This window comes from Apostichopus japonicus, chromosome 13, assembly GCF_037975245.1.
Source record: "Apostichopus japonicus isolate 1M-3 chromosome 13, ASM3797524v1, whole genome shotgun sequence".
Lineage (NCBI taxonomy): Eukaryota > Metazoa > Echinodermata > Holothuroidea > Aspidochirotida > Stichopodidae > Apostichopus > Apostichopus japonicus.
In genome coordinates this window covers 20,707,819-20,728,628 of record NC_092573.1, presented here as the reverse complement: position 1 = coordinate 20,728,628, position 20,810 = coordinate 20,707,819, and the positions used below count along the sequence as shown (strand labels likewise).

At 39.0% G+C, this 20,810-nt stretch overlaps 1 protein-coding gene across 4 annotated transcripts in view; it reads right to left on the bottom strand.

Annotated features, from left to right (window-relative positions):
- LOC139978676 (uncharacterized) overlaps positions 1-20,203 on the bottom strand; it is a 47,645-nt gene extending 27,442 nt beyond the window's left edge. For 2 of the 4 annotated variants that reach the window (XM_071989073.1, XM_071989071.1), the window contains exons 1-3: positions 19,893-20,203; positions 14,860-14,985; positions 1,565-1,698 (exon numbers count right to left, since the gene is read on the bottom strand). In XM_071989073.1, the coding sequence (XP_071845174.1) occupies positions 1,565-1,698; positions 14,860-14,985; positions 19,893-20,006 (374 nt within the window). In that variant the 5' untranslated portion in view covers positions 20,007-20,203. Of the gene's footprint in view, positions 1-1,564; positions 1,699-6,880; positions 7,381-14,859; positions 14,986-19,892 lie in introns of those variants that run through there. The other 2 variants (XM_071989072.1, XM_071989074.1) reach the window with 2 other exon arrangements.
- Between the last annotated feature and the right edge of the window lie 607 nt (positions 20,204-20,810).

Sequence of the window (20,810 nt, the reverse complement as noted above, 5' to 3'; positions counted from 1 at the left end):
CCCGGCAGATTTGTATGGATGTGTGATCCACGTCCTAGGGAGGGGTCTTAAGGGGTGGGGGTGTCTCCCACCCTCTTTGGAAAATTTTTGCAAATGAGGTTTGCTGAGATGGCAAATGGAACTAACTTCTGTGTCAAGAATTCACCCGTAATTTGGTAATTTGTAAAATTAATCATGAAGAAAAGAGCCAGGTGGAAATATGTAAAATTTTGTTTGTGCTGGGCGGCGTTCAGAACTGCCGGGCGCAGGCGCTAGGGCTGTGTTATCCCAGTTAATTCACTAACACGATAACCGTTTTTATTATACTAATGGTTAAATTTTGCCTAAAAAATTGGAGCCAAAATCGTAGATATATACAACTCTGATTAGAATTTTGAAAGAGCACCACCACTTTTATGAGGAAGTGCTTTCTCTGGGTTGGTAGGAGGGGGCGTGGTGTGCTTTGGATTCATCCATCTATCGCCCTGTGCTGTAACAGCCTTGCAGCCCTCTGACGATCTGGAAGTCCGACAGTCGGTTTTGTTGGACACAAATAGCCATCTTCTCTAAATTCCTTTGCAGGATCGCCTTCTTTTTCTTGTACTTATGTTGTGAGTAACGCTGCCGCAGTCTTTCTCGACGGTACCACATAGCTCGGCTCGAAATCCATCTCCTTCGACGAAGCTGACTGGTAGCTCATCCTTGGCTACCATCTCGACGATAAGGTCGTCGAGCCTCTGAGCTTTCTTCTAGTTGCAGACTGTTCGGCTGACAAGAGCGTCCAGAATTGCTGTCGGTGCCTTCTATGCTGCAACGACCCGATGATGGAGTTTCAGCTGGCTGCGTACTTCAACAAGGTGCCACAGATCTTGCACTTTACCGACGACTGCCCGGACTTCTCGAAAAGAGTTCCATACGTTGGAAGGCATGTTGAAATGTTCTTGAATGTAGTATACGGTTGAGCTTGAGAGTATAGACTTGCAATTGGAAGTCATCAAATGTCGTGCCTGCTTTTATCCCTTCTACAACCTTATATGTTCCCCCTGACATCATTAGAAACCTTACTGTTTTCTAAGGGTGTTTCAGACTTGGTAATCAATTAATAAAAGGGAACCTCGTATAAACCTTTCGAACGCTTGAAAAGATTACCGACTTCGAAGAGTGTTTCAGACTTGGTAGCCAATTACTCATCAGACTTTGTAGACTTTTAAAATCTTGTTTCAATCTAGATAATTACGAAGATTTCCAGATTATAGTGAATATGAAACTATAAAATTTGAAAGGATTACAATGCATGCTTGCAATGTCATCAAACAGGGTAACAAAAGGCGCGCCATGGGTCACTTACTGCTTGGTAATCCCTTCAATCGTACCCTTGATCTTAAAAAGTGTGTATGGATGCGTGATAAATTGGTGCCATTGTTTTTGTGATTTTCGGCAAGTTACTATTTCGAGAACAATTTTTTTTTTTTTCCAAGAGTACTTGGAATTACAAAAAATTACAAGTCTCGTATGACATCCAGAGGACTGTACCATTACCGAGACAGGTAAGCAGCAGCAGCACTCTGGATACGAAATTCCTCACCTTTCGTTTTCTTCTGAGCTTTGTTCAATGTCGGTATACTTGCTCTGCAGATCAGCTACTCTTTCCTCAGAACGGCTAAGTTCTTCTTCTGTTAGTTGTAGTTTACGTTGTAAGTTGGCCATTTCCTCCTCAGCCTGTGTTGATTGGATGAAATTAAGAAGAGAAAATTGAAACGATGAAAAAATACATTCAACCCTCAGAAATGCAAAAGTTTTTGCACAGAGTTGTTATAATGTGTGATAACAACATCAAGATCTGTGTAAAGAAGAGATTTCAACATCGACCAATCCCCAGCCAACTAGCCTAGAGGAAACTGTCTGTTTTATAGTAAACGGTGGAGTTTCAAAGTTCCAAGACAGGTTTATAGTCTTCTTGACTAGCAAACCATCTTGTTCAACAACATACAGTAGGGTCCAAACTTTGCAACATTTGTGTTCAAATATAATACACTGGTTAAGCCCCCAAAACTTACTGGTTATCCAAGGATGATTCCAAAAACGCGACAAATCACAAGCGATAATTTCGCGGAAAATTACGTGTAGTATACTTCCGGGTGGTAGATACGGAAGGAGGAATTAGTGGGCGTGGCCCAGGGAGCGAGGGCGCAGTGCTAAAACGTTTCCAAATGTGTAGTTAGGTAGATAGGAAAGTGCAATTGTGGAGTGGTAGATAGGTAAGAGAGGAGGGAAGTAAATACCAAGGCCACTCTTTGTTGTTATTATTAGATATTCCTTAAACACCAAGAAAATGTTGGAAATGCAAGAATGGCATATTAAGTACAGACACTGCTTTATAATTTGCAGTCTGTCCCTTTAGAACCACTGTATGAATTTGAATGACTTTAAATTGTACTCTTCATTCAATCATTGATCAATATAAGCTGTATAAATTAACATCATAATTGTGCTATAAAGTAGCTAATGAATTGTAAACAAAGCTGTTTTGCATGGGTTACAGGCACTCTCAGCCCAGTGCATCCGTCAAATCACCTTTGAATGGATCTGATTAATAGAACAGAAATGAAAGTGGACAGAATCTTATTAGGGATCAAAGGTTTCTGCTGGTACTTTGGCAACAACAAAAAACATAGCACCAGCCCAAAGTACTGCCAATACTGAATAGCCCTAAGCAACGGTGCACTATTTCACTTTGATATAAATACTACAGGTATACATGGGTTATTCCACGAATAGAAACTTTGTTCTCCAGAAATCAGAGAAATGATCAGTCTTACGTTTTCATTGAGCAATGACCAACTTGCACTAATTTTTGATATTCTATCAATTAATTATGACCAGAACTTTAATGATTTAAAAAAAAAATGTGCACAAGAAGTTCAGGATTTAGAAACCATAAGAAAATACAGTTTAAATTTCAGAGTGCACTGGGTCATCTGATTTTGCAAGTTCATCTTAACACCACACACAGGTCAGGATTTAACAAATCCCATTTCCCTGTTTAAATGAACTTCTTATCTCGGAATCCACCAAACGAACAAACCATTGCAGGTCAAATTAACTTCATTCAATGATTCAATCATTCCCCTATGCTCTCGTTCTGACATCTATTCATGGGAGAAATATGCAGGAAAGCTTTATTAACAAGACCCAAAGAAAAGAGACAAACACACCAAATCACCATGTCAACAACTTTATAATGTCATTATCTGTGTGACAAACAGTGATGCCGAGGATCAGCATTAGTGCTTAAATCTTGTTCCACATCATCATGAGAATAGGGTACTTTAACGACCGCTTGTCAATAGCCATTTTTTTTAAACCCCATTCCCAGGTCTGTTTGTGCTTATTTTACATCCTGTTCATAAATTTGCAAGGAAGAATATACCTTTGTATACTATCGTAGGTTCAACTGATGTATACCCTTTCATCAGTACTGGTAAGGGCACTGGTAGGTTGGTAGGTTGGTAGTAGTATCTACAATACTGTATACAATGTACAGATATATATATACATTATAACTTGTGTGATGTGTAAGAACTGTTAATTTTCACACCTAGCGCTACAGTACCGACTGACTGTGTGAAGCTCAAAATTTGAACATGTGTTAATACTCTCCACTAGCAGAGCTCTGTGTTTTGCTTATGTTGTGCACTGGACTCAACAAACTTGTTCTGAAGTGCTCTCTAATGACCGACATTGAACATTCAAATTGCCTGTTGTTGCCATACATGTAGTACAGTAGATATCATTCAGGATAGAATTCACAACATCCAATTCAGAGTTTTCTGGCAAACATTCCAATAGTCAGCCTGGGTTTCCTTCAAGATAGAAATTCTCTAATTCTCTACTAACTGTGTAAACCATCTTGTGTGCAACTGTTCCTGCATGAAGGAGCCCTTCAGCAAGTAGGACTTTGGGCCTAACCAGAAAAATTGGAGAGTCCAAAGAAATTAATGTGGTAGCTCTAGGTGAACTTATGGGCTGAATAATAGAGAATATGGGTTCAGAGTTAAAAGACCAGTCTGGGTGAGCCCAGTGTGACTGGATTTCATTGATTTGATTCCATAACAATTAGTATAATGAGCATAGCAATGAAGGTGTACTGTAACTACAACAGTAGTCCTCACAAATCACAGTACTTATATAACCCTTTCAGCAATCAGCAGTGCAGTGTGTACAATTGCCATAATCTGTGAAAGAAATTTCACAGCAAAGAAAAGCACCATGTAGTTACAATACCTAATGCAAAGTCCTCTTGACATTCAGCACCACCATAGCCACACAATGGAATGGGATTTGCACATAATTACAATGAACACCTCATTACAGAATGCAACTGCTGGGCGAGGAGGGATTTGGTTGGTATTTCAAGTATAATGCGAAAAGAAGAGCTTTGTGTTAAATACCAATTCCCAGCTGATGAATGAACCTACTTGGCCTAATAACAACTTAGAAAAGTGGTAGACATAGCCATGAACTCCACTATCGAAGAGGGCTTTGCTGGTATAGCTAACAGTACTGGAGAACACACACTAGAAGTAGAGCTGGTGTGGAAGTGACCTAAGTATGCAGGCATGTACTGTAGGTATTAGCATACAATGAACACTTGTAATTTGTACAGTGTTCATGTGTGGAAAGATTAAGTGTACTGCATAGTGTACATGTATATTGTAGAATGCTAATTAAAAGCACGACAGTGACAGCACATGGCCATCATACTGTACAAGGTGTAATGAAACTTAATGTTCACGCAATCCTTGTGCACTTGAGGGAATGCTTGTACATTACATCAATGGATATTAACATATATGCTACTAACATTATTGTCCTACATGATATGTTCTTTAATGAGGTACCAAACTAGTTTTAACACAATACTGCAACTTTTGTACCAAGCTTGTGATCTTGAAACATCTTTGTGAGTTAGAAATTTTGGTGCTATTGGTTATTCAAATCTCATTTACAATGTACAGCACAGTAGCTTGATAGTGTACCTACCTACTATACTGTAGTACTTGAAAGTAAGCTCACATGCCAATAATGAATTAATATTAAAGTCAATTTTTTTGGAAACTTTCACATTTACACTGCAAGTGTTTAATACAGTATGAACGAGCATCTATGTGATGAGATGCTGCGAACTGAATAAAATTGGTAGTCACTGTACTAAAATTGCCAACCAATTGCAAAATATAGTTATATATATGGTTTCTTTTGCAGTTGTTTACTGTAGCACTCTGACTCCCAGCCCAACCAAAACCATTGAAACCTCCAACGAATATGCACTACAGAGCGTCAGTATTTGCAGTCTTCTCAACTTTGAACATGTGTCATTGTTTCCTGGTATTTGTACAGTACATTGTGGATTTGGAAGAACCCTTGATCTTTTACATCATTTTGGGTGTCACAGACTTTTGTTGATTTAATCTAAACGTAATTTTCCATAGTCTCAAATGCCTTTGCATAACCTCATATAAACTAGCTAATCTAGAGTACAAGAACACAGCAAATGTGGGCAAACTGGAGCCTTGGCCAGATATCATAAGTTTCAAACTCAACAAAGGTCTGCAAAGTAATCTATGAATATAACGACTGTTATCAGATTTGAACTTGAGACTGGCATATCCGATACAGCCATGTAAGTACAAACATATCTGTCAAATGTCAACTAAATGCAAACAACTCACTGGGAGCACTTAGCTTTTAGAACTGCACTCCCACACAAGTGTAATGGGTGCCATACATGTATATAAAATAAATTCTCCTGACAGATATCAAGTTTTTTTTCCCCTTTACCACAGATAATGTACCATAGGTTCAATAAACTTAATATCAAATGCAGTACTGTAGGTCCTAGATACTGTTGTTACTTTACAGAGCTTCTAATTTGTTCATTGAATCAAGGAATATTCAAGAACTGTAAAAGAATGAAGAAAAACACAAATTGGTTCCTCACTACTTATTTTGTTACCATATATCTGTCCTCCCCCTTGCTCCAGAACTGGGTTATTATTTATCTACAGTTACACAAAATAACATAGTTGATGCTTCAATGAAACAAACATTTACTTTTACAATCAACCACCCATTAATACAATATAGTTGAGGACTATCATTATTGCAATTTAAAAAAAAAGGTATTTTTCATAAAGCCTGCACAAATTACAAGTGCTAACAATGTTGTAAAAAATAATGTGTATGATCCCTCATTTATTGTTTAGCTGTTATTCACTTGGCAATTGCATGATTAAATAGGCTTGGCATAGTAGGGAGGGGGAAAGGTTTGGATGTCATTAATGTTACACTAACTTTGCATAGCCCACAGTTTGCCTACATCTTGATGAAACTGGCTGTACCACTGCTCAAAAACGTATTTTTATTTTAATGGCATAAACGAACATTTTGCACAAACCAAACACCGAATGAATGACTTAAACTGTTGAATTATTAATTGTAACCAGTTGAGTGTATGCAGAGTGCCTGTGCCGAAGTTACACCTTACACAGTTACAGTGTGAGATTTGTTTGTGATGAGCCCATAGGTAACTTCAATTACTTCCGCGGGTATTCCAACAGGCTACACAGTACCTAAAACATCAGCTGATACTGCAAACACCGTTAGGCTAAATACATATTAATCAAACTACAATTTTGACAAATACTGTTGATGGAATAGACATCTGCGCAGTAACTCGTTCATCGAAACGAGATTTGCTTGGTAGGACGCTAAGTTAGAGTCTATGTACCGACGTCCATTTTGGGTGTACAATGTACAGGGAGAGATATGACACCGTGTAGGCTAGATGTACATGTGCATAATGAAGAGGCACAGCCCATTAAAATAGTATTCGACTTACTTTTTCTGCCCGCTCTCGCTCTTCTTTTAGATTCCTCTCGGAATCTTCTTTTTCTTTCAGTGCTTCCTCCTTTTCATTTCTTAAAGCTTGGATTTTCTTCCTAAATCCGTCGACGGAAGACATTATTCCTGATATTTATTAATCCTATTCCACGGAGAAAAAATTGTTGAGCGTAAGCCAAACTGCAGAGGAGGCTGTGTATGTAGTAAGCGTCGTACGTACACTAAGTGTATTGTTAGCACAGGCGGATATTGGAATCTGCACAGGTAGCAAGGTGGTTGATTATCGGCTACGATAAATTAATCAGCAAATACAGTTTAATTAAGAAGATCGCAAAATATATGTTTGAGTCCTTGAATGCACGTATTTGCTAAATTTGCTAACGTCTCACTCCAATTTTCTCAAAGTGTTGAATGTGTTTGTTACAGTGTTCCGAGTAATACACTATATGTAAAGCCAGTCCTTTGAGCACGCCTTGTGCATAACAGAACCTTCCATATACGTATCGTACGCTGAAGTACACAGGGCGGCCCCGAACTCGTCACGTGACTAAAGATACTGGGCTATTTTCCTACACAGTGAAGCGCAGGAAACCACCGGGTTCTGATCTTCTTGTTAATTACCACCCTCCCTGCGACATTTTAAGCACTTAAACCTTCAACGCTCTTCATAATCTATCTACTTTCCTCGTCGAAGTCATTCCAACTTGTTTGTAATTCTTGCTCAAGTTTTACTCTTTGATATGATCTTTATCCAACATTAATTAGTCAAATATAATTACATATGCTAAAGAGGACGGCAATCGTTGAATATGCAAAACGTGTCTAATAGATTCTTTGATGACTAACGCTTTAGTTATCTCTGATGTTTACCAGACACACACACGGCACCTCTTGACGAGTTTCTATGGCAATATTCATTGTAAATGCTTCACAAATATCACGTTTACCTTTAATTGCAAAATATCAATAATTTTTTTTGTTTTTTGCTCAACCTGTTGAAGTAATTGAGCACGAGGATGAATGCAGAGTTCAACATTTCAAATCTGCATCACAAACAGGAAAGCGTACATGGAGCTACATGACGTGATTGTATGATTAATTTAGGTACGTTAGTCAGATTCGGCTTAGGAAAGCTGAATGGTGAGGGGAGGAGGGGGGTAGGCTGCATCACCCTACATGCCATTAAGATCCAAATGAATGCTTGCCATGGTGTCATTGTAAGACCATGGAGCTGAGTTTGTTTCAGTAGAATTACCTATGTTCGTTATTAAGTTTCCTGACCCCATCCCTTGGGTGACATTTCTGAAAAGGTGTATTTCAACCCGAGTTTGCGCGGTAAGTTAATTATCATTAATTTTACTGAAAATTGATACAAATTTGGTCGGAAATTCCATATTAGCGTTCAAACACCGATGCAAGTTTTCATGAAGACACTTTGAAATGGGTGGACAACGATCGTAGGGACCGTTTATTTCAATTTATGAGATATAGATCTATATCTCATAAATTGAAATCTCCTTACATTCAATTTTGCTTAAAAGGTTACCCCTCCCCTCCCCTCGCCTCACTACCCTTATCCAAAAAAGTGAATACATCGGAGTAACATGTGGTCTCCTTATACTAATGGTAAGTGGGTGCTATCAATATTATTTCAGTCATCATAAATACATGATGGATCGTACAGTGGTATATGTCTACATACTGTGGTATACTGCCGAAACCTTTCATGCTAAATTTCACGGACACCTCAGCTGGGAGTGCAAGTTGGGCATTTATTGTTGACTTTATCCCCCGTTTCGGTTGCCACAGTTGCCATGTAAACTGAAAATGGCCACCGTAAACTTCAGCAATCACAAAATGACCTTTTAGTTATAGGCCTACAGAGTCCATTCTTAAATTTTGCTTCTTTTGTTTATTGCTGTCTTTCAATTCGGAAGGAAACTACGACCATAACCATGCCTTACATTCATCATTGCATTTTAATCCCTCGTTATCTCTTTAACAAGTATCCTCTTTCCTGTGGCTATAGAGCTGTACGGGGAACACTATGATCAACTTGCGGGTATGATCATGGAGGTAACCTCCATGGTATGATGTATAGTTAACACCAGCATATCCAAAAGAACGGTGAAGCGACGCAAAGTAGAGATTACCTGAAGGGTGTCCAACGTTAATACCTCGTCATATTCCAGACCGGATTTCTGAGAACTAAATTAGTGACTGCTATAATAAGAGGTGTGGCAATCTCTTTTAAAATTGTTGCTATAACGCCAAGTCAACATGGAGGCGTGGTCTTTGATAAACCACGCCCAACTTTCCGACGAATAGCCATACTCGGAACATATTGTAATGGTCTGCATACAGATGATAAGTTTAGACTAGCAGTTATGTTTAGACATTCAGTTATCGGTGTTCACATCTTGTGTGTTACAAATATACTCGTCAACAAGGGCATACTATTACTCAAATTCATACATTATTTTCCTGGAAGATGAAAGCTTTACCACAGTAGGTCAGATAGAAAAGAATATTTTGACCAGGAATAATTAGGTGGGGTATACGGGTGGGGAGAGGGAGGAAGGGTGGACAAAACTCAAATGCTCAACTACTGTACTCTTCCTTTTTCTGAACGACGCTGTAAAGAAAAGCTGAAAAGATTCATTTTAAGCCGCAAGCTTCGATGACGTCAGATCTATTTCAATATGGATTTCAGTTTAGACATTAAACACTTCTATTTCGCAAAATGCACATATCGTTAGCCCGGTATAGGTCACGGAGGAGAATAACATTGATTTTTTAAAGGAGTTAATAACATGACAATTCTTGATACTCTTCTGACTTAGTTGTATCAACATAGGACTATATCATCTTTTTTGTGGCTCGTTCAACCACCTTATTGAAAGGCAACGACCCCTCCCCCCCCCCGGCAGTGACGGTGGTTTGACTACGACTTCTAGGCAAGCTAAGCATGTAGAGAAGCCTATCTTTTCGAGGGGAAGGTGTGGGGGGGGGGGGGGTTCCCAACAGGTCCGGTCGTGTGGATGATAAAAAGGTGGCGTAATTTCTTGTATAACAAAAGGACACGTGAGATATAATTTCGACCCGCTAAAACCACCCGTGTCCCACCAATCTCTCTCAGTGAGAACAGTTGTGCAATTATAAATTTAAAATCAAAAAGAGAAATTTTAACCCTCGTAATCCCCTCTCCCTGTATTGTATAGTCAACCAGGTATTGAACTCTTGAAGATGGACATTATTATATATAGCTTTCCTTATTAAACCCCTCCCACTCTCCTTTTAGTAACCGTGCTATATAAATGTAAGTATTACATGTATACATCGATTCGTTGCAGTTTGGTTTTGCATAATACACATATATTCACAACTAAAACTGTTATTGTTTGACGCATTGATACAACTCACAAAGACCGATAATATATTTACCTAGTCGAACCCGTCATAATTCGTCATCGTAAACTCGGTATTCTATACGACACAATAATACCATAGTGGAAGACATCGCTAACTCGCGAAAACAAAAGAACTGCCTTTTCTTGAATAATTATACAAAGAACTTATTCTTCCTATTTCAAAGGAAACGTAAAATACCTAAATGGATACGTGACTTCCGCAGATTTGGTATATTAAAACCACACATCTCGTGTCACCGGTGCAGTGGGCTGTGTTCCATATCCCTGTGTCACCCACCTACACCACCATGCATGCACATTTCAAATGACAAAGCTGACTTTTTTCTATACAATGATTGCCGTCAACTCTCCAGCGGGAGTAAGTGCACAATGCGACACGGCAGACTTCGTTCCGTTAAATCTTTAGGCAGTGTGCATGACGTCATTGAATGGGTGTGCCCGTGTGTGGAAGAAGAAAAAACAGGGGGTTAGCTGACCGAGGTAAACTGATCGTAGCAGTTAGTATCGATTGAATACTAAAATGAGGAGTATTTCAAACAGAGACCGACTCAAATTGAGACTCTCAAGACCGGGAAATCTTGATGTGATGGCTCTCTTCTAGAAATGACCACGCCACAGGAGAAAATGTTTTTACTGTCATACATCTTTGCTGCAGTCAGTACCTGTATGAAGGCGGCATATCATAAACCGACTTTTCAAAGGGACTTAGCAATACTCACTCTTTTGACTTGACATCGTCTCGATGTAAGGACACTACTGTTGAGAGTGGATCAAATGTTTGGTAATTTCGTACCCATGCTGCATCTTGGGTGATGTTATCTTAAACAGTGTAATTGACCGACTGTGATGATAATGTAAGTAAACCAATGATCATTAATTTAGCCGGCAGGTTATCGTCAATAATTCAAATGGTGTTTGTTTGGGCGGGGCAAATAATTTCAACACATTCACATTATTGGAGAGAAGCACAATTTAAAGGGATAGGCCGATGACAGACAACGTAGAACACTCATCTTAAAGAAAAGAAAACTGTTCGTTGAAAATCCCAATCTTCTTATCCCTCAAACTAGAAGCCTAAGTTTTTTTTTTTAATTTAACCTATTTTGAATGGGTATAAACGCTTCCTTTCTCCAGGAAGTGGGTCACAGTAGTAGGTGCTTTGCTGTCCTGTTAAATTCTTCTTGTTGATTTATCCTTGAAATATAATTCATTTGCATAGTCAAAGTTCCCTGTACTTACATTTTCATCAAACTGCAACTGTTTTGAAGAAATGTTCTTTGCCTATATGTCGGTATAAGTGATTGAATTATTTTTATATTATAAAGAACATAAAAACATTTACAGCTGAATATTGTCATGATGACGATCATTCACTTAGCTGTTGCCAAATGCATTTACAAAATATCACCAACTTTAAAGAGAGAAAAAACACATTTTTTCATGATACACGCTGCAGTAAAGGTTTCTATAACTTTGGTTACAACAATCAACTGAAATCGCATGGGATTTTCATTGGCCTAGAAAGGGCTACCTTCTCGACCCCCGTACCTGAAATAGCCTGAGAGAGTTACACTTTGCAACATTTTAAAACAAGGACTGGTAGGCATTTTCACCGACTGTATTGGTGGGACTGGTTTCTCTGAAAAACACAGCAAGCCGTTACACTGAGCAAAGCTATATACCTGAGTGTACTATTTTGCAACTTTGCAAATTTGCGAAAACAAAATTACACAATCAGTGAATCTTTACGCAGATGAGTCTGTTTAGAATAGTTACAGAGACCAAGTTTATACTTTGTTTTCTTTTCCTCACAAAGTTGATACATGTAATTCGAAGCCATTCTCCGGTCCTATAGCCTATAGGGACGTTTCCGAAATAACATTGTGGCACGTTCCTATATTTAATGAGACGGATAAACTGCTTTGGTCAAACCTAGTTGTCTTTTTAAGGTCATTAAGGAAACCGGGGAGGTCAGATCTTGTGATTGTTTAACAATCTATAACACCGATGTAATATGAGCACTCATTTGTTGATCAGAGGTTTCGATGATGGAGTTGTTTTAAGAATGTCAAAATTTTGCACATGTGGGCCATATTGTGGTGTTTCTGCTAACCAACAGTAACAGGAATGACCAAATTCTAAAGAAAATGTAAAAGACTGTTTTTCTACCCTCTTGCGTGTTTTGATCTTCTTGTTTTTATTTCATGAAGACCTCATATGAATTGTTTTCACAAGAATGCACGAATTTATCGGCAGTTGGTGTCGCTAGCGGCTGAGAGAGTGACCGGTTTGCAAACCACCTGCCTCTCGTCTTGTGCCCCCCACCCCATTCCCTTGCCGTCTTGCAACGTGGATACGTTGTTCTTCAATTGGTTTTAGAAGTAATCAAATATCGGCACAAACTTGTAGCATACTAAAAATGTTTAATGATTTCTAAAGCGACGGTCTGCAAATTATTGAAGGCATCCAAAAAGTGGGTCGTCCAAACATTTCGGTGAGCCGCGATTTTATATTTCAGACGCTGAAAAATGTATTTACAGTTTTCCGGATTTATTTTTTAAACGGCAAATCCATGTCCATGCCTTTCAAAACATTAAATCTGAAGTGGGAGGGGGGGGGGTGTGGTTCGTGGTTCAATCCTCATGGAAGATCCTGGGTCGTGGACCCAAAAGTATTGGGGCCGCTGTCCTAAAGCGCTCTTCTGTAGGTTTCGAACATCTAAGGTATACGCTACACTCTCACAGATGTTATTAAGCGGCTAATTGCCTGTTGCATCCCAATGCGGGAAAGGCCCTGTAATATATAATCCTAAGAAATATGTTACAACTTGCAACAAAATATTGAATATTTTATCTGCAGGTCAAATCAATTATTTCAGCTCCTCCCAGTGGGTGTGGTCTGATGTTGACGCACTCGTCGTCAAATCTGAAGTTATTTACGACATACAACAACAGATCACCCTGACCAAATCGAATCGGGTACTTAACCATGAAGAAGTGGACCGTATCAAATTATATACCTAAGTCTGCTGAGTCCATAAATGTTTTGTTTTTCCTGCATGTATCGGTATCATATACATAAACCAGCTGTTTTAAAAAATTGTTCGGTAATTGATCGTAAATTGGTGTTTTTTTTTAAATAATCTAAGCCATATATATATATAGTACCGACCATTATAGCGAAAATAAGATGCTCTCTACGGATTTGTCACAAATAAAGAGTTAATTGACGAAAAAATTAATGATTCCATTCAGTTCTGCCGACTACATGTTTCATATTAGTATAGTTTGCTTTATAACATACGGAAAACGGATCGGAAGTATTCAATTCATGTCGACTGGGGTTATAAAGCGCCTCAGATCTCATGACTGGAATTCCATGATCAAAACCGCGGGCCACTGAATAAGATTATGGATGTCAATGACACACTAATATATATTGTTGTTTTGCAGCGATAATGCGGGGCGGTCTCCCCGGTGGTTTTTGGCTTGTTTTTTTTTTTTTCAAGCGGAGAAAGAGGCGTTTGATTTGTAGTCCTCCACTGGATTGTAAACAATTTCTCTTTTCCGTTTGGGCTAACCTCTCCCTTCATTTTCGAAAATGTTGTTAGGTGGTCTTGTCGGTTAAGACGGATTTTTTGGTGGGGTGGGTGGGGGGGGGGGGGAGGAAGACTTTCACTGAAGCAGGAATGATTGCCACATGGTTCAACATAGACACTACACATATTATCTACGGTAGTTCAAACACAGACTATTATACTTGGTAAAACTTATCAGTTCACTCCATGATCTGCACATTAATTTAAAAAGGTTTCATGGAGGAGGAGAGAACTTTGGGACTCTCCAGACTCTTTCGTTATAAACTGTACGTTAAAATCTTCTGCTCGGAATTAATGAGACGGGGAAATGTGTTAAACGTGTATTTCTGCTACCTACAATCAAGAAAATTGTCATCCATCCTTTCGGTTTAATCCGACTTGGTTTTGAATTCTAACCCCCCCCCCCTTCCCACCCGCCCACCCCTTCAATAGGACACCACATCTAAAATCCGTCACATCACACACATATCAGCCCATATATGGTCGTTCATTCACGTGTTCAATGTGCAGCTTGAGGCTGCATCACGCAACGATGTAAGTTAATCGTACTCTATAAAGAGGTAATCGGTTATCCGTCTAATTCGAATTGCGGACGGGAGGGGAGGGAAGAAGAGGGGAAGGGGAAGGGATCACTGGTCTTGTAAGTAAATGCGGCATCCTCCCAAACCAACCTCCCCCCCCCCCCTCTTCCTTACCCATAACCTTTGTTTCGGTTGGTTTCTGGGCCAACTCTTCCCTTTCGACAAAAAAAAAAAGAAGACAAAAACACAGACGCATTAATAGTAACAATATCTGGCATTTCAAATTCGGCGCCCAGTATATAGACTAGTTATATAGCTAGTATATAGCCATCTATAGCTTGTATAGCTTATAGCTAGTATATAGCTACTATAGTAGCTAGATATAGCTAGCTCTATAGGATTATTTGTCGCCAATTGTTGTACCTACCGTTTGCTGAGCCTTTTCTGCAGCCTCACATTTGATAACGGTGGTGTTTAACTTCTCTGAGGTATCATCCAGCTCAGTCTCAAGTTGTTTGATGCGAGTCTGCAATTCTTTATTTTCATCGTTTACCTGACAAGGGAAAACACGAGAGAAACGTCAATATAAAGTGTGAAAATAAAGTGATCATTAGCACATGTGTATATATGCGAAGAAATACATACAAAAAGGAGGGGAGTGTGTAACGGGAATTATAATTGACAAGGGAAAACACGAGAGAAACGTCAATATAAAGTGTGACAATGAAGTGATCATTAGCACATGTGTATATGCGAAGAAATACATACAAAAAGGAGGGGAGTGTGTAACGGGAATTATAATTGTGTGGAGGTACCTGTTTTACCATGTATACCGGGGATCGTTTCAATGAAAATTATCGGGATCATAAAGTTGTGTACAAATGCTCAAAATTATATGAGTTGTTTAAACACTACACTTGAATGACAACAGTTAGTAACCATGCAGCCTATTCTAATTAACTTAAAGGACTGCATAGAAATGCAGCTATAGACAGTATTAGGCTTAAAATCATATATCTGTTTTCAGGGAAACATCGAAATAGCTCACGCATCTATACTTAAAAGTTATCATCTGATGAAACTAGGTATGACAGCATGAAAGAAAATGTACATAGATCAATTGAAATAACGAAATTGCACTATGTATAACTACCTGAATTGAACAAATCAAATTCCTCAATCAAATTCCTTAATGCATAATTAGCTATAGTTTTTTTTTCTTCGAAAATTACTGTAAACTTGTTAGTTCATTTTCTGTCAATTTAATCCGGCCTTGACATCGTGATATTTTTATTCGCAAATAATTTCCCTTATTTCTCATTATTTGGGAACAAGTATCAATGACGAAAGAATATTATTTTCAAACTTATCACGATAACAACTATAGTAATAATGATGATAATGGTAATATATAATATAAACGCATGCACCATAAAGGAGGTTGATTTCAAGTTCGACTCACCACATCTTACCATATAATTTAATTTAATTTCAATTCATTGAAACGACTTTACGCACGGTCAGAGTTCGGTTGTGATTTGGTTATAAATAAACTAAACCTCCAAAGACAAACAAGCGTTGTACAGTTCGAAAATTATGACATAAAGCACCAACAAATTACGGAAGAAACCCCCCCCCCCCCAAAAAAAAAAATGTTAATATATTAAATGTTAGTTTAGTTTTAGTAATGTTATCTACAGATGTGTGTGTAAGTTCAGATAAAATATTATACAGTGCCACACCAATTGGATATTACATACACGTGTATATATATGTAGAACAAACTCTTATGTGTAGGCATTACACTTGCATGCGTGAAAATATGGTCATGGAATGCAGGCTGGTATGTATGGTATGTGAATATCTCGACATCCGGGTCTCTGGGTTATGCAAATGAGTTTCTCTCGATATTTTACACAGCTACTTGTGTGAAGAGTATTCTCATCTATCTTATGCTCATTGACACCGAAAGTATGATTTTATTATTATTTATTAGTTATTATTCCATGTTATGCACACCTACATGACGTCATAAAAAGCTTTATCAGTGGGATCCAATAGGACGGTAACTTGGAGCAGAAGTGTCCCAAACTCCCGTTCTTTTATTCCGGCGATTTACATTCGTGTTGATTATATCATCTGACCTATATGTCAAGCATCTAATCAGTTAAAGTTTTTTTTTTTTTAAATAAAAAATAAAAACCCTATTTGTATAATAATTATGGTAGCAACTCGTTACGTAACATCCATGTAAGTTATTGTACATCTGTGTGTCACGTTCATTAGATTCTCTGCGCTCTTAAAGCCTGAGGTGGGCGTGTTCTTGTTGCTAATATAGGCCAACACAGTATTGATAATGTTATCGATATCACTTCAGTCACCGCTTGATTGTCTTTTATGGCTCTGGTCCAAATACCGAGGCTAATTTAAAACTAGATCATTGAAACTGTACCAATGTCATCGTAAAATAATATGCGATTGAACGCGATGTCCCTTTTGCTTAAGAAGTTTCCAGTGATTCGGATATCCGCTAGACTACATAGAGTGCATAATTAGGGAGACAATATGTGACGTACTGGAAGTATCGTAATGTTAGGCGAATTCTTACCATGCATGGGGTATATATAACACTATACGTGATCGTGTACAAGGAGGGTACAACAAGGGGTCTTTACGATAAGTCATATGTAGCATCTTTGTTCAGTTTAAAAGATAATCGTGATTTAATAAAAACCTAACACTACGTCATGATCACGTGGTCACATAGTTGCGGAGTGTATAGCCTAGTGGTTAACGCCGGCGTCTCCCAGTCATGAGATCCCCGGTTCGATTCCCCGCCGACAGCAATGTGTGTCGTCTGGCAAGGGTGTTGTTCAATAACAACTTCCCGACATGGACGTTAAATGGATGTGTGCCGAGAGATTGGCTTCGGTCAGCTTGCGAGTCTATAAGCCTCCATGGCTTCTTTCGCGAGTTCCTGCTTGCGGGAAGATCACATATACATACATACATACAAACATCCCAATGTATGGGGACTGCATGGGACTGGGGGGAATATCAGTACAGCAAACTTATTTGGTTTTCAAACACAGGGTGTATGTGGTTGACTCTTCGTAAACGGTAACTTCTAACCTTATAGCTGACCTGCTGACGTCATTGTATCGTGACGTCACGAGGATGACATTTGTAACTATTTTACGTAGGTATGCTTTGATGCTAAATTAAGTCTAATCAAGTGTAAGAGGCTAGCTATCTGTTGGTAGGCTAGAGCAGTGGATACAACCATGGAGCTACAAACATCTGTTTATAGCTCCATGATACAATTTACATGGTCTGCCAAAACGAGGATAAACTGATGACGTCATTGAACCGGTGATGTCACGTGGTTGAAAGTTTCTAGCTGCTGTAGTACACATATGTATCTTTTATACCAAATTTAGTCGTATCAGGTGTAAGTGGCTATATGAGGGTAGACTATATAGAGAGTTAACAACTTACATTGTCTTGTAAACCAAGGTCGAACCGAGGACTTTACTGCACCGTTGATGCCACGGAAGTGACGTTTATAGGCTTTCTAAAATATTCTCATGTTAAATGGACATAACGAAGTCTAAACATTTCAACAAAACCACATTAGGCTGCCAACAATTTAAGTTGGTGCAGTTCCCTCCCCGTCTTGAAAGCTTATCCCGTTGCTAAGATACATGCCTAAAGCTATCTAGGGATGATGTGTGGCACGCGAAAGGGAACGATTTACTTGGTATTGTACTGAGTCTAAGTCTATGACGTCACTAACCTATGATGTCTCACCACTGACATTCTGTTATAGGTGATATTTCTTACCTTTATCTCTGGCCATTCAAAGGGTTACACTCGTACCCATTACAAAATCAAGGTCGTCAGTGATAACGTCATCGAACCTATTTTTGTTGTTGTCACATTTGCGAAAGTTTTAGGTATCCCACCATATAAACGTCTGTGTTGGACTATACTGGTTTAGCTTCTTGTATTGATTTACAGTAATGCTATACTACTTACATATGATGCTAGTATGCCCTTGATTAGCGATTTTGACTACGAACCTTCATTAGTACATTTGCGTCACAATTTATATTTGGTTCAGGTGATATGAGACACGTATCGCGACTGTATCCGAATGTTGATCTTACCCTTAAAATGTGAGTTTTTGTTGAGGCATTCTTTACCAATTTCCTTCCCTTTGTTCGCGGTTTGGCGTTCAAAATAGATTGTTTTCTATTACCTAGGTATATTCAAGTTCACTATGAGAAATTGCTTCAATGCAATTGCTTGCATCCTATGGAACGCCGACTTCTCAAGTTGTATCCTATATCTCTTACTAATGCCTCTGTTGTCAATTCATGCTTATAGAATATCACCAAACGTTCTTGTTTTGTGCTGCTTTAGAACTTAGAATTACTAATTACCACATTGTTTACGGTAACCGCTCTACGTTCTCTGAACACTTCCCCCTCCTAACCCCTTTGTCCTTCTAGCCCCCACCCCACTACCTTCACGTCAGCGACAAATTATTTACATCTATGGCCACTCAGTAATAATATGTAGCCTACACCAACAGTTGATAGGCCTACATATATTCAATATCACAGATAGGTTTAGTCGATTATACCTGCACGTTAATGATTACGTAATCCCCATTCCGCGGCACCGGGAAATACCCGAAAAGACATTCAGTTGTGCAGAGGATCGGTCCCAATATTGACGTCGATCGAATAAAGGAATTCCATGATGTAGGCGATATACATGCAACATACGTTAGTGACCAAATTGATACTGAATCAAGGCGTTGCGGTTGTTACGTAATAGCTCTCTATAGTGTTAGAATAGTTGGTGGGTGCAACGTGTAAGATTATCTGCAACAACAAGCATGCTTTAGGTTGTAGACAATCAGAACCGATTTAACTTCACGCTGAAGAAACGAAGCTATGCTAATTCTTCGAGCAATGTTCGAATGCATTCTTTTTACTTCGCGCTCGCATAATGGCAAGTATAAGCTATATGCGATGCACATACTGGAATCGAATGAAAACGAGAACCTATACCTAACCTCACCGTACACGGCGGTACGTGCTCCGAATATTTGACGCCTCAGAAGAAAGGGGGAAAAATGCGAGCATGGTTTGAGCCTGCTAAATATCTTGGCGTTGTCCTAACCCCCATGAACACCTCCCATCAATATAACACATAACCATTACTGCACTGTACGTAACATCTTATTCCTGAACCACTGCACATGCTTGTACTTTCAACTTCATACGGACAAGATGGGCACCGATTGCAGTTAGTATATATAGAGTTGTTAGTGAAAGTCTATACACTATGGTTATCAATGTAGGTCAAGTATATTATTTGAACGCTATACCGCACCCACTATAGATGCAATGATATTTTCATCAAGTTTTTCTGTTGTGTTTTTTTTACCTGTTCCACCCTCTCCATAGCTTCCTTCATCGACGCTTCCGCAACATCTTTCTCGTCAAGCGCCTTTTCTTTGTCGGCCTTTAGTTGACTCAGCTTCTTCTTGATGGTATCCATAGTAATGTATGTTTCCTGGTTTTTCACACGGAAAAGAAGAAAAGAAAAAGAGCGAGATAGCCCACAAGATTCCAAAGGAGCGCTAAGGAGAATCCGATCAATGCGACAGTCCGAGCTGGAATGTACAGGAAGCGCGAGGCTCGAACGAGAAGGAGCAGAACACGGAAAGACCTTTCAAACACCGCGGATATAAGTTAAAACCTCTGTGATCTTAGCAGACGACTCTCGCTTTTCAAGAGACCACGCCCCCTTTAACTTCTATTCCTACTGGAATTCCGTTCTGTGCAAAGGTGGAAGTCTCTTGTTTAAAACGGAAGTTGTACACAGTGATTCGCAAACAGGGGCTTCGTTTACAGCTTCGGCAGTTATACGATACAACTTTTAATCGAGAATGATTATTGTCGATGTATTTGACTGAATGAAATACCGATAATTTCCATTATTCTACCAAGATTTAGTCAAAACGATACTGTTGTAAACAAAAACTACCAGTTTTTTTTTTAAACTCAGTACAAACTGCATCTGGTGTTGAATTTTTTTTTCATAATTTCGCGATCACACTTATGTATAGAGAGCGGAGAGTCGTGAAGTGAACTGAAGACAGTGGTGTAGGAAGGTACTTTTGAGTGGGGGGGGGGGCTGAAGACTGATGGCCGGCCTGGGGGAGGGGTCTAAGTGGAGGGGGTGTCCCCCTCCCCTTTGGAATTTTTTGCATTTCCAGGTAGCCTCAGATGCAATTTGGTGCAATATAGCACACTTCAACCCACCCACTCCATTTTGTAAACTTAATTTTGTATTTTCACC